The 15,450-nt window shown below is 33.7% G+C and overlaps 1 protein-coding gene across 2 annotated transcripts in view; it reads right to left on the minus strand.

The window, feature by feature from the left end:
* Positions 1-3,037: 3,037 nt before the first annotated feature.
* Positions 3,038-15,450, minus strand: part of MINDY2 (MINDY lysine 48 deubiquitinase 2) — an 85,135-nt gene continuing 72,722 nt past the window's right edge. For both annotated transcript variants that reach the window (XM_081290374.1, XM_081290375.1), the window contains 3 exons: positions 10,216-10,389; positions 6,064-6,273; positions 3,038-4,618 (listed from right to left, as the gene is read on the minus strand). In XM_081290374.1, coding sequence (XP_081146500.1) covers positions 4,490-4,618; positions 6,064-6,273; positions 10,216-10,389 — 513 coding nt within the window. In that variant the 3' untranslated portion in view covers positions 3,038-4,489. The remainder of the gene's footprint in view (positions 4,619-6,063; positions 6,274-10,215; positions 10,390-15,450) is intronic.

Consider the following 15,450-nt stretch of genomic DNA (forward strand, 5'->3'; position numbering starts at 1 on the left):
CTAAATCAATTTCACCCATGCAAAAAACTTTTATATGTATTAGCAATGTGACAGCATTTTATAACACAGAGGAAAAAGCAAAGATAATCTAAACATTTAGATCTGTGAAAAATATTGGAAAAAAATAGGTTTTAAAATGCTTTTTATAGTTCCCAAATACTCTTGATTTTGACACTAGTCTACAGAACAGGAAAGCAACTGCAAAATACATTTTGGAAACATGATGCTATACTCAAAGACAAGATAATTCAACAAATTTTGACAGTATTTTCAAAAAAGGACTTGTCATTGGAAAAAGTCTGCACATCCAAGAACCAAGATGTGTAATATCTGTGATAATTTAAGTAATATTTTGTGCTTATACTATGCCCTTTATTCAGGAGTGTGAAGCACAAAGAAGAGAGTGAGAAAGTGAGAGAAGGAGAGTGAGAAAGGGCATTCTCTACATATTTAAAGAGTAAACTGAGGCACAGAAACTTTGCCCAAGGCAAGACAAAAAGTTAGATTTTTAAATACAAAATGATCCAGAATTCTACATATCCAGTTCCTTAAAATACAAAATTTTGGACTGTCTTTAGGGCCTTCAGATCATTTTATTAAACATTAGTAAGTTTCCAGCATGCCTAAGAACTGTGATAGGTAAAACCTATAAGCTTTCCATCATATTTTAAAATAACTGATACAATGAATAAGAATGTTAAGCAAAACTACAAAACTGCTTTTTAAAAGGAAATTTAAATAAATGAGATGTTTTGAGGGCAATTCTGAAAATTCTTGCCTTAATTTTTCTTCAGCAGGATTTTACAACTATCTGCTGCATACGCCAACATTAATGTAGGGACCACAACTATTCTCTTCTTAAATGTTTGCCTTCTAACCTTTCCTCTCAAGATCTCTTATCTCGGGGCAGGGGATGTGGCTCAAGCAGTAGCGCGCTCGCCTGGCATGCGTGCGGCCCGGGTTCGATCCTCAGCACCACATACCAACAAAGATGTTGTGTCCGCCGAGAACTAAAAAATAAATATTAAAAATTCTCTCTCACTCTCTCTCTCACTCTCCTCTCTCACTCTCTAAAAAAAAAAAAAAAAGATCTCTTATCTCTTAAGTTAACTTAGTTTGTTATTCATTGAAAACAAAATACTAAGAAGGTTTTGTGTAAGTACAAAATGGTTAATGTTGAGTTCAGTCAGTTAATCTCTGATATTAACTTGCTTTGTTAAGCAAGATCAAGATGTATGAGGAAGAAATCAAAACATAATATGGGAAAAGCAGATAAGTTCAAGAAATATAAGACAATAAAAACAAGATACATTCCAAAAGCTAATCCTAAATTTAAATCTCTGCTTCATTCAAATACTAACTTGACCTTGAAACATGGAAGTTTCTTTACCTAAGTACACTGGATGGGCATATAACTAATGTCAATTTTAGTTGCTTTATACTATCCTGTTCAGTCTATGTCCGTGTGTGTATATTTTTTCTTTTCCTTTTTTGTTGTAGTGCAGGGGATTGAACCCCAGTCCTCATGCATGTTCCAACATTATATTCCCAGTCTATAGAGAGTCTGTAGAGCCATATTCCCAGTCCAGGTGTGTAAATATTCTTAAAATGGTGATTTTAAAATTTGAGGGAAAGTTCCCAAATTGCTTTGAGAAGCTGTCTTGCTTCAGAAATACACATACATGTGCACATGCAATGAGTGCTTGTAAATATCAATAAACTACTGTAAATCACAGCATTGTTGATGCAATGGGATTTGACAAGAAAATGCTCATATTGTCAATAAAAATGTAAGGAATACTCTTTTCAAAAGCAAGAGGAAAAAATGGTGACCACAGCCATTCATTCATCTGCCTCTTTTACTAGCTCTAACAGTGATTTGGTTGATTCAAATGTGCCCATGATCTACTCTATAAATATTAAAATCAAAAAGGTTTAAATTCTAATTTCTGGTAGCAGTGTATATGTAACAATTTCAAGTATTAAAAAATATTGTGGAAAAAACTGCTTTAAAATACTAACATCAAATTCTTCTGAATGCAAACCAGCAATGAAATGCCTGAATGTATAATTTGTTACCTGGAGCAAAATAAAAGAAAGACATAATTGCTCTAGATTCTTTGTAACCTTTAAGGTTATATTTGCAAGGAGAGCAGTTTCTTTGACAAGTTTGTTTTAATAGAATTGAACATTTAATTTTCCCTCAGAGTAATCAAAGTAAATATTTAATCATTATTACTATTGGTATATCAAACTGAATTCCAGGAATGTAATAAAGTTTGATTTGTAAATATTACATAGAAAAAGACTGAATTAACAAACACTGCATTTTTAAAAATTTTTTCTTGTAAGTACACATTGACATCTACTTATCTTATAGCAGCATTGCTGGTTTTGAGTGATTTTTTTTTTCTTCTAGAGGGAATGCTGAATGGCAGTATTATCTTTGGAACAAATTAAGAAGATAGGAACAAACAACAGAAAAATAACTTCTACACATATATTCTTCAAGGGTAATAAATAGCTAAGTTTATAATTATGGAAAAATATGCCTCAAATATACTTTTGTAAATTATCAAGTTTTTTTTTATTAAAATATAATGCACTGTCACTACTCTTTATTCTGAGAAGAACAAACTTTGAGGTTTGAGTTTTCTCCTTCAACCAACAGAATGATATCAAGAGTAAACTCGGATTAAGACCAACCTGTTTAAGCCAATGTAGAGTTCTATAGTATATCTGATTACTTTACCAATGTCCAGATATTCTGGGTTACAATCAATAGACTCACCAAATATTTAGTATCCAAGTTTTATACCCCAAACAGGTTCTCTGATGATTTATCATTCTAGAATAGGAAATCTGAAGAAATAACAAATTATGTAACACAAATAGACATGCAAAATAGAAGGATGTAAAAGATATGCTTGGCCCTGGATTTATTTCCCCTCAGAATAATTCCTTCCATAAATAAGACTTTACTTTTTACATATAGAGTCATTCTATAACTGGTTTTGGATCACAGAGAAAGTTAATGCTATAACTTTAAAAAAAAATTCTAGATCACTTTTTTTTATAGTCAAAATTTTGTCACCCCAAACCACAAGAAATACTCTCCAAGTGGATGCTCAGGTCATGTTATGATGTTCCTAAATAAACACATTTTTTGAGGCTTAGAATGTAAATTATATACTACTTACAGCAGCATTTTTTTTAAAAAAATGACTAAAAACAAACTTTAAATATAAAGCATATAAAAAGGACTATTAAGGATAGTTGTCCAAACTATATCTAGAAATACAGGAAAATATGTGTTGCCTCATAATAAAGTTAAATAAATATTTTTTTCTGAATTCTATAAACACTATGTTTTATGTTTATTTGGTTCTCATAAGTTAAAAAATCTGCTTGCTTTTACATAAATTCCTCTAAACTCTTATCTACTCTGATTTTTATTAATGTCTTTTCACTAGACTCAGAGATTATCTTTTACTTCTTATAGAAATGTGCTTTTTTTGTTGGTTTTAATAATTTAATTTTCTAGTAATAAACATGATTTAAAATTTAAGGTTCAAGGTAATTCTAAAAAAAGGTAGACACTGAACTATCTACTTTCCTACACTCTCAATATTTACAAGGCCTAGCATCCACTGTGGTTTCCCCCTTAAACTCACTTGTCACATGGTTAATAAATAGTAACTATGGTCCAGATTACCTACTTAACGACTTAAAAATTCCTCAAAATTTCACAACACTATAAAGTCATTAATATGTGATTTGGACAGGTTGTAAGTATTAGTGTTATATAATTTTTTTTTTTTTTTGCTATTGGAAAAGAAATACAAATCTTTATTTTTTTTTCTATCTAAATTAAATCCAAGCTCCATTATTTGTTCTTAATATCTAAAATGTACATTACTAAAGAAAGGTAAAGCTGTTCAAGGGCTGAATTAGTTCAATATACAATTAAGGATCATTTATTCCTGTTATTTATTTATTTATTTTTTTCTTTTTAAATTCCATATTAAACCCCTGGTTTCTCATGGATTAGATCATAATTTAAGGTTGCAAAAATTTCAGAAACTATTGTGCTAATACTTAGATTTCAGGAAGGAATCAGACTAAATCAAATACCTCCATTCATTGTTAGAAGATGATATAGCTTACTAACTGATATGAATTATGAATGTCACTATGACACAAAATTCGCTGTGATTTGCTTATTTGGCTACAAGTGCAGTATTCTTCATGAATGACAACACAGCATTTCCAACTTGTAACATGAAACTCCAGCTCATAAAGAGTATATTAGTATATTGTGTGATTTCAAGAAGTCTGATTGTAACAAAGTAACAACCTTTCCCCTGAAAAACATGAACAAAATCCAATGGGAAATCAGGCACAGACGGTATTATCGGTTTTTCTTCCTTTCCTCATGTGGTCTTGTTTCTCAACACATATAGGTGATTCCAACAGAATCTAGTACTTGTTACAAAATGACACAGCTATTCTTTTCCTTTTCCTTTTCTTTATCTTTTTCTCGAGGTTCCTTTCGTTTCCGTTCGCTATTCCCAGATTGTCTTCCACTTGATGGAGAGGCTTGTGCCGGCTGGCCCAGCTTTAAGAAAAACACACACCAAGAAATTATTTCAACTGTTCTAAGGCGCTTTATCACAGTTATCTAGAAAGAATAGCCACAAGAGTGAAGGGCATCATCAAAGGGAAAAGAACATCCTGGTACGCAAATTTGTTATTATTACAGGGTATCTGTAACATGGTTAATATACCATTCTGGATAGATATAATTAATGTATTATTCCAAATAAATGGAATTCCTAAAACATAAGTTTCTAATTTAAGAACTATAAGAATACATTAGCCTTTTGGTTAACTATAATAATAGTTCTTCAATACTTCATTAAATACTAAAACAGATTTTAAAAGGAAAAAAACAAATTGTGAGAATTGAGTGTGAATAAGTATAGTCTATGAAATAAGAAAACTAATTATAACATGATAGGATTTAGTTATTAAGATTGGGGTACTCAATATTTGATCTAGAAATAAATTTTACACTTATTTTTTTTTGAACTTTTTTAAGTTGTAGATGAACACAATACCTTTATTTAGTATTTTTTATGTGGTGCTGGGGATTGAACCCAGTGCCTCATGCATGCTAGGCAAGCACTCTACCACTGAGCCACAACCCTGGCCCAATTTTACACTTATTCTAATGAAGAATTCTATATTTAGTTTCATCAGACCTTAAAGGCCATCTTGCTTTCTTATATACCCCGATCAAAAGGAACAGTCCTGACATGGTACAGATAATATAAAAGAAGGAGAGTACTTTTTTGATTGAATAAAATAAGATTTAACATCTAGAAACCCATATAATCATCTTATTTTCAGTGCTTAAACATTAACTGAGGGAGTGAGGAGTAGAAATGTGCTGACTTACACTGAATACTTAGTATATGTCATAGACATTGGGTTAAGTGCTAACATTTTAAATTCTTCACCAGAATCTAAGAGTATTATCTTTTATTTCACAGAGAAGGAAAATGAGGTTAAGAGAGTTATTGTCCAGGGTATTGCAATTAGGAAGAGAAAAAATAAGCAGGAAATATAAATCAACAACTATCTGGTTCCACTAATAACTCAGACTACATTTACCTCACAGAAAGCAAATGGTTTCTGGTTTTTGTTTTGTTTTGTTTCAGCTGTAAAGAACTAAAAAATAAGTTTAAAAAAATCTTGCATTCAGAATCTCCAGAAAAATAATTATACATAAGAAATTATTAGGATAACCACAAATTTAGGACAATGTCAAAAAATCCATGGGTACTAAGATGCTAACATAACTCAAAAGTCAGTTCCTAATTAACTTTTTTTTTATTACCTCAAGCAGAGACTTTTTATTGCTAAAGTGATGGTTATATCTAAGAATCGCAACAAATTTTTTTTTGGTGGTTCTGGGGATTGAACCCAAGGCTTGTGCATGCGAGGCTAGCTCTACCACCTGAGCTATATCCCCAGTAAGAATCACAACGCTGCTTTTACCTGGGCCTGTGTATTAGCAGTAGTAGTAGTAGCAGCAGCAGCAGCTGCTGCTGCTTGTTCTTGTTCCTGGTAGTACTGAGAAGCGCGTCTGTCTTCTTCCTCTTGAAGTTTCTTTGCTAGTTCCAAATCACTGATTCCTTCTGGGATTTGTTCCCAATTCATCTCTTGACTCTGCTGTTCTTGTTGTAGAGATAATGCCATAAGATAGTCCTAAGGAATTAAATTATAACCATTTTTAGTTTTGAGATTTCACTCAAGAACTAATAAAAATGAATATAGATGTTGTGTTCATGAAGCTCTGTATCAGACTATGTACAATTATAATGCACCAATAAAAAAAAACCATCAGAGTTTAAATATTAAAATGAGTTATATTGCCAAGTATTTCCTTTGGGGAGCTAAGCACTTATTTCAGTGATGTCATCATTGTTTAAAATATTTTAGGAACTCATTTGAAATTCTTTCTAGAAGCAATAAATAAGATATTCAAAAGGGCTGGGGTTGTGGCTCAGTGGTAGAGTGCTTGCCTAGCACATGTGGGGTACAGTGTTCGATCCTCAGCACTACAAAACAATAAGTAAATAAAATAAAGGCATTGTGTCCATCTACAACTAAAAAATATTTTTAAAAAGATATTCAAGAAAGCTTTAAATAAAAAAAGCCAGGAGCGGGTGGCACATGCCTGTAATCCTAGTGGCTTGGGAGGCTGAGGTGCTGAGCAACTCAATGTGACCCTGTCTTAAATAAAATGCAAAAATAGGACTAGGGATGTGGCTCAGTGGTTGAGTGCCCCTGAGTTCAATTCCCAGTACCGAAAAAAAGAAAGAAAGAGAAAGAAAGAGAAAGGGAAGGAAAGGGGAGGGGAGGGGAGGGGAGTGGAGGGGAGGGGAGGGGGGAGGGGAGGGGAGGGGAGGGGAGGGGGGAGGGGAGTGGAGTGGAGGGGAGGGGGGAGGGGAGGGGAGGGGGGAGGGGAGGGGAGGGGGGAGGGGAGGGGAGGGGGGAGGGGAGGGGAGAGGGGAGGGGAGGGGAGAGGGGAGGGGAGGGGAGAGGGGAGGGGAGAGGGGAAGGGAAGGGAAGGGAAGGGAAGAAAGAAAGAAAGAGGCTGGGAATGTGGCTCAAGCGGTAGTGCGTGTGGCCCGGGTTCGATCCTCAGCACCACATACAAACAAAGATGTTGTGTCCACCGATAACTAAAAAATAAATGTTAAAAAATTCTCTCTCTCTTTCTCTCTTAAAAAAAAAATGCAGGGTTTGGGGTTCTTTGGGGAGTACGTAGAAAAGATCTTAAAAAAGAAAAAGAAAAAACTCGGCTATTTTCTTTTTTCTTTTTTTTAAAGAGAGAGAGAGAGAGAGAGAGAGAGAGAGAGAGAGAGAGAGAGAGAGAGAGAGGGAGAGACAGAATTTTAATATTTATTTTTTAGTATTTGGCGGACACAACATCTTTGCTTGTATGTGGTACTGAGGATCGAACCAGGGCTGCACGCATGCCAGGCGAGCGCGCTACCGCTTGAGCCACATCCCCAGCCCCGAAAACTCGGCTATTTTCAAAAGGAACACATGCATTTAGCAATTTCAAAAAACGATAAGAAAATTTTATGTGGCCAAAATATTATTAGAGATAACTATTGTTAACAGTATATAGAAACATACATATATATAAATAGTATATATTAACCCCATATTTTTCTACGTTCACATACAAACTCAACATCTCCCACCTCTATTACAACATTTTCTTTTTCATTTAATGTCATAAAAAAATCTTTTTTAAAAACCCTAAAAGCTGGGTGTGGTGGTGCATGCCTGTAATCCCAATGACTCAGGAGACTGAGGCAGGAGGATCAAAAGTTCAATTTAGCAAGTCTCTAAGCAACTCAATGAGACCCTGACTCTAAATAAAATATAAAGAAGGGCTAGGGAGGTGGCTCAGTGATGGAGTGCCCTGAGTTCTATCCCCAGTATTAAAAAAAAAAAAAAGTTTTATTATCTGACTTAAAACCCACTTTGGCGCTAAATGAAAACTGACTATTTTGTGCACCTATCATCTACCCTCAAAAACGAGAATTTAAGTAACTTAGAGGACATGTAGAAGGTCATTCCTATGAAGAATTTATACTACTTACTCATGAGTATCTTACTAATATTAAGAGTTTGTCCTTCAAAATTTTTTCAGTTTCCAACTTGCTCTTTACCAAGTCCCATAGTTTTGAATCTCCCTTCTTGCTATTTCCACAGACACTAATCACAATGACCTTACAAATTCATTTCCTCTGCTCCATTAATTTTTACATATAGTTGTTACAAAAATTTCACACATTTCTCTTTATTACTTAAGCCTCTATATGGAGGCTATATAATTCTTTATGGCACCTGAAGGAAAATGAGTACCTTTACTATCAAAGCTATTTAAAAAAAAAAAAAAAAAAGTCAAAAGTCCTAGGAAGATTAACATTTGTTGAAATCAAGTATTCTTTTTTTTCCAAATAAACATTTTTTTCATAATTATATACTTATCTAAATATATTATATATTTATTGAAGAATATATATGTAGAAGTTATTGGTTGAAATCAAATATTCTTCTATGCATCATAGCTTGCTATTCAAATTACTCTTATAGAACTTAATATACAATAATAGTTGGTTCAATTTCTGCTCCCTCTGCTATTGTAGCACCTTTGAGGACAGGACTGAATGATTTTTTAAAAAAAATTTTATTAGTTATTGATGGACCTTTATTCATTTATTCATTTATTGTGGTGCTGAGAATCGAACCCAGTGCCTCTCACATGCTAGGCAAGTGCTCTACCACTGAGCCACAACCCCAGCCCCACCATTTTTTTTTTTTTTTAATGCACTGGAGTTTGAACCCATGGGCACTTTACCACTCAGCTACATCCTCAGTACTTTTTATTCTTTATTTTGAGTCAGGGTCTTGCTAAGTTGCCCAGGCTGGACTCGAATTTGCAATCTTCCTGCCTTAGACTCCCAAGGCACTGGGATTACAGGCAAGCGACACCACACTTGGCTATGATTTATCTTTGTATCTGCAGGACCTAGTTATAGTTCCAGTAATACAACTTCTCATTGAATATTAGCTAAGTGAACAGTCTCTATGCACTTAAATTGTTATTATCAAAATTTATGTTCATAGTTTAACATAACCATATTTATGCCTCAGCAGGGAAGAATTAATATCATTGTCATATTTTAAGTAATAAACACACTTTAGCTCCAAAACTGCCCGCCTATAGCAGGCAAAAATCTTGTTTCAGTTCTAAATGAAAGGTTTATTGCTTAGGGCTCCTCTGCTGTGTCTGCTCCTCCTTTTCTTAGAAAACCTAACTACTCTTTGCCCAGTATATGCTATCTTCTAAAGTCCCTCTTTTCTGCCCTGATTAGTCAAAATGTTTCAAATATGTGCTTAATCTCTTCATTTCTTCTTGCTTGAATTGTTGGTCTCTATTTACATCCCTGTCCTTCCTACGCATCCTCTGTTTCTTAAAAATGTGAAAATACCCAGGTCAGGCACAGTGCAGCAAGCCTGTAATCCCAGTAATTCAGGAGGCTGAGTCAGGAGGGTGGAAAGTTCAAGGCCAGTATAGGCAACTCAGTGAGACCCTCAGCAATTTAGTAAGACCCAAAATAAAAAATATAAAAGACTGGGGATGTAGTTTAGTGGTAAAGTCCCCCTGAGTTCAATCCCCCGTACAAAATAATAAAACAAAAATTCAGTAGATCATGTCACTTTCATATTTAATAATTGGCATAGCTTCCTTACTGCAATTGGAATAAATTCAAACTCCTTATCATGACCTTCACATTTTAATATGATCAAGCCTTCTGTGCCAAAGTGTATAATTAATGTACATATAGAATGATCACTTACCTATTTAGGAAGTATCAGGAAAACCTCACAAAGAAATTAAGAATGAATCTGTCCATCCTTGTTATAAAAATTTTTTTACAATTTTAATTATATTGATGTTCATATTGTGTAAAATAACTCATTTAATAAAGTAGTACTTTGATTTTACAACATCAAAAAAAAAAAAGAAATTAAGAATGAATCTAATTCAAAAAATTTGGATAACCAAATTGACATTTGAAAAGAATATTTTAAACAATATGAAAAAAGGCAAAATAAGCTTACCTGATCTATTTGATCTTGTTGTCCTTTGTATACAGTTTCAGGATCTGAAGGAGGCCGAAGATGAAATTCTGAGTCACAGAAATTTCCATCACCATCTACATTGTGCAGGCTTTCCCAAACAACTTTTTCTTCAGTAAGAAATCCCTGGTCTGTTACCAACAAATACAGTTGACCCTTAGTAAGAAATAACAAAAGAAAAAGTGTTAAAAAAATCAAAACTAATATTACATTTAATGAAAAATTTTAATCTGTATGTTTAGAAAGTATTAATTATTCCTATAAGCCATTTCTGTACAATACAATAAATAAACTAGTTATCTTATTTGTTCAAATATGTCTGGCTTTGAATGTAGTTTATAATTAGCACACTACAATATGAAGAGAAACCCTTGGCATACTCACATATGATTTATAAACAGCTTTGTGTGGTTTGTAATATCATTTTGTAAAATAGAAAAATATTATACAAATTCCTGAAAAAGACATCAGGCAATAAAAACATGATACTACATTGCCTGGTTTTGTTTATTTTGTAAATTAAGCCTATATGACTAATCTAAATTACACTAATTTTCTTTTCTCTGTATCATTATTGCTCTTGCTTTGTATACCAGTTGTATTTTGTTTGTGTTTCTACTGTGGCATCAAATCTCCTGGCACTATGATTGTGTTTTCTTGCCTTTTATTCCCCAGACTGTATTTTTATTTTATTTTATATTTTGATACTAGAGCTTGAATCCAGGACCCACTGAGCCTACATACATTTCCAGATCTATGAATATATAATTTATTTTTTATACTGGGTATTGAACCCAAAGGAATTTTACCACTGAGCTATATCCTCAGTCCTATTTGTTCATTTATTTGCTTATTTATTTTTATGGTACTGAAGATTTAACCCAAGGATGCTATACCACTGAGTTATACCCCCAGCCCCTTTCTATTTATTTTGAGATAGGGTCTTGCTAAATTGTGTAGACTGGCCTTGAACTTGTGATCATTCTGCTTCATCCTCCGGAGTCACTGGGATTAGAGACATGAGTCACTGCACATAGCTAGAATATATTTTTAAATCTCTATTGCTGGGCCTACTATAAGTTACATTCACAATCACAATGAAAGAATGACCACTAATTTTTCATGTGTGTTAGTTTTGATTCTAATCATATGTTAAATCTATATATTATGTATACTACATAAGGTCTGTATATTTCGTCAGATCTGCCAAAGTAAGACCTTTTGATACTTGCTCATAGTTCTCACTAGATAATAGTTAACATAGGGTTTACCATTGGTTCAAGAATTATACTTTTTCATGGTCTCTTATATTTATAATTAATTTCATCATACTACACCATATCTTTGCTTTACAATTTATTTTATTGGCTATTTGATAACCATAATCTTGTCAATATTTTTTCTCCAAATGGTACTTAAGAATAAATTCTCTCTCTGTCTCTCTTTTTTGTTGTTGCTGTTTTAAGGACTGAAATCAGAGCTTCATATATTGCTAGGCAAGCAGCTCTACCACTGAGTTACACTCCTAGTCATTGTTTTTATTTGTTTATTTATTTTCCTTGGTTTTATTTTTAGAGACAGGTAAGTTGCTCAGGTTGGCTTCAAATTCTAGATCTTTCTGCATCAGCCTCCAGAGTGGCTGGAATTATGGGCATGTGTTCGCCTAACATTCACAATGCCCTAGGGTGGATTTCCAGCACACACAAAATAAATAAAGGAAATAAAATAAAATACTGAAAAACACAATTTCAGAAAAAATTGTGTTGTAGCTCAGTGGTAGAGCACATGTGAAGCCTTGGGTTCAATCCTCAGCACCACATAAAAATAAATAAAGGTATTATGTCCAAGCACAACTAAAAAATAAATATTAAAAAAAAATACAGAAGTTCCTATTAATGCATATAAAAATGATAAAGACAACACTAGAAAATTTTTACTTTTCTTAAAAATAGGCAATTGTAACTGTGTTACACATATATCCACAATGGAGTATTACTCAGCATTAAAAGATAATAAAATTATGGCATTTGTAGGTAAATGGATGGAGTTGGAGAATATGATGCTAAGCAAAGTAAGCCAATCCCAAAAAACTGAAGGCCAAATGTTCTCTCTGATAAGTGAATGCAGATCCATAATCGGGGGAGGGAGCATGGGAAGAATGAAAGAATTGTGGATTGGCCAAAGGAAAGGAGGTAGAGGGAAGGGGACATGGGGGTAGGAAAGATGGTGGAATGAGACAGACATCACTACTCTAGGTACATGTATGATTGCATAACGGTGCAATTCTATGTCGTGTACAACCAGAAAAATGAAAAGTTGTACTCCATTTGTGTACAATGAAATGATATACATTCTTCTGTCATGTATAACTAATTAGAACAAATAAAAAAAATTAAAACAAATTTTTAAAAATAGGCAATTGTATTACAAAAGAAGACTGAATGAAAACCTATCCAAACAACCTCATAAATTAGTTGTAGTGACTTGTGTTAACAACATATCTGACAATACTGTAAAGATTTATAAATTGATAAAAAAACTTCTCAAATAAATTAATTCCAGTCTTTCAAACATGGAAGACTGCATTAATATTTTAGATTAATTAACTTGGATTCAAACTACTCAACATCTTTAGATCTTAGTTTTCTTTTCTTATGAGTGATATAGAGGTATTCTAAGACAAGAATTTCTAAGTATTTTATAAACTACTTCTTCATTTTTATTTTTTTGGTACTGGGGATTGAACCCAGTATGCTTTACAACTGAAGCCCAATCCTCTACCCTTTATGAGACAGGGTCTCACTAAGCTACTGAGGCTGGCCTTGCACCTGGAATCCTCCTGCCTCTGCTTCCTAGGTGACTAGGATAATGGGCATGAGCTACCCACATCTAAGTATTTTATACATTTTTAAGTTTATATTTATTTTTAAGTTTATATTTATGTGTGGTGCTGGGAACTGAACTCAGTACTTCCCACTTGCTAGGTAAGTACTCTACTTCTGGGCTATATTCTCAGCCACAATGCTTTTTATAATTTGAAATTTTATAATTTTTTTCTTTTCTTTCTTTTTTTCTTTTTTGTGCTAGGGGATCAAAGCCAGGGCCTTGTGCTTGATAGGCAAGGACTCTATCAGTGAGATACATCACCGGCCCCCAAATTTCTGAGAAAGTTTCTAAGGTATTTTATAAATTGAAAGACAAACTTTAATAAAGCTACTTAACAAACATCAGTCTCATCCACATAGCTCCCCAGAGAGGCAGTGAGGCATTGCTGTTGACTTGAAAGTCATATTGGAGCTGCTTGCAAACTGAGTGTTCTTAGGCAAGCTAGAATCTTTAGGTCTGTTTCCTGGCTATAAAGTGAGAATAATAATAAATCCACACCCTATAGAGGAGTTGTAAAGATTAAATGAGATAATGAATGTAAAATGCTTAATACAGTACAAGCCACATAACTGCTTTGTTGTTTGCTGTGTGGACAAGCAAGGCAAAAGCTCTACCACTGAACTACATCATAGGCCCCATAATTGTTTAATAAGCCAAAGATATTGTATTCATGAGAAATACCTAAATCTCAGTTTCTGTATCTATCTTCTGTTTTCTATATAAGTGAAAAAGACAATATATCTCTTGCTACTATGCAATCCTATCAATTTCCTTTTTCCACATTTCTCCCTTTCTCTTTATTTTAAAAGAAAGTGACAATTTTTAATGTATCAACCACTGTTATGGTTTGAATATGAGGCTTCCCCCTAAAACCCCTGGGTTAATGCAGGAGATAAAATGATTAAATTATGAGAGCTATGACCTAATCAGAGGTTTAATTCATTTGACAAATTAATAATATAAATGAACTAACTGTGGTAAGTATAGGCATGGCTGGAGGAAATTAAATCACGGGCATACCTTTGGGGTTTATATTTCATTCCGGGCATCTTACTTGCTCTGATTTCGTTTTCATGAGGAAAGCAGCTTTCCTCTGCCACACCCTTTCACCATGATGTTCTGCCTCATCTTGGGCCCCAGAGTGATGAAGCTGGCCCACCATGAATTGAGACCTCTGAAACTGAGCCTAAAATTAAACTTTTTCTTCTCTAAATTGTTTTTCATGGGTATCTGATCACTAACACAACAACTTTAAAAATAACTAAATTTAATGAATTTTTACTTAAATATAGCAGTTGGTGGGAAAACAATTGCTACCCTAGCCTTAGTCAAAGAGAAAATAGAATAAACAAGTTTATTATTTATTTATGTATTTTTAACTTTATTTTATTTTTTGGTATCGGGGATTGAACTCAGGGGCACTCAACCACTGAGCCACATCCCCAAGCCTATTTTGTATTTTATTTAGAGACAGGGTCTCACTGAGTTGCTTAGCACCTCACTAAATTGCTGAGGCTGGCAATCCTCCTGCCTCAATCTCAGTCACTTCAGGCATGTGTTACTGTATCCGCCTTGTATTTCTTATTTTTATGATACTGGATGTTGAACCCAGGGCCCCACACATGCTAGGCAAGTGCTTTTACTACTGCACTACATCCCCAACCCAGAAACTTATTTTTAAAATATGGCTTTAGTATTCATCCAGAATTTTAAAAATTTTATTTATTTATTTTTTTAAAATTTAAACATACACTTTATTTAACCTAATCCATACAAAATGTATAATTTCTATATGTGATCAATATGAAAAATTATTATTTTTTATTAATTATTTTTTATTAGTTACACATGACAGTACAATGATCTTGACAATTCATACATTTGAATCAAATGGGGTATAATTTCTCATTTTTCTGATTGTACAGGTTGCAGAATCACATTGGTCATATAGTCACCTATATACATACAGCAATAATTTTTTTTTAAATTTTTGTAATTTTTTTTTTAGAGAGAGAGAGAGAGATAGAAAGAGAGAGTGAGTTTTAATATTTATTGTTTAGTTTTCGGCGGACACAACATCTTTATTTGTATGTGGTGCTGAGGATCGAACCCGGGCCGCACACATGCCAGGTGAGTGTGCTACCGCTTGAGCCACATCCCCAGCCCCTACATACAGCAATAATAATGTCTATTTTATTCTGCTGCCCTTCCTATCCCCCCTTCCCCTCCCCCCATCACATCTCTCACCCAATCTAATGTGACACACTTCTTTTATTTTTATTTTTTCTCCTTTCATGGAGAAAGGATAGCATTTTCAACAAATGGTGCTGG

Source organism: Spermophilus citellus (assembly GCF_964194105.1).
Source record: "Spermophilus citellus genome assembly, chromosome: 4".
NCBI classification, from domain to species: Eukaryota; Metazoa; Chordata; class Mammalia; order Rodentia; family Sciuridae; genus Spermophilus; species Spermophilus citellus.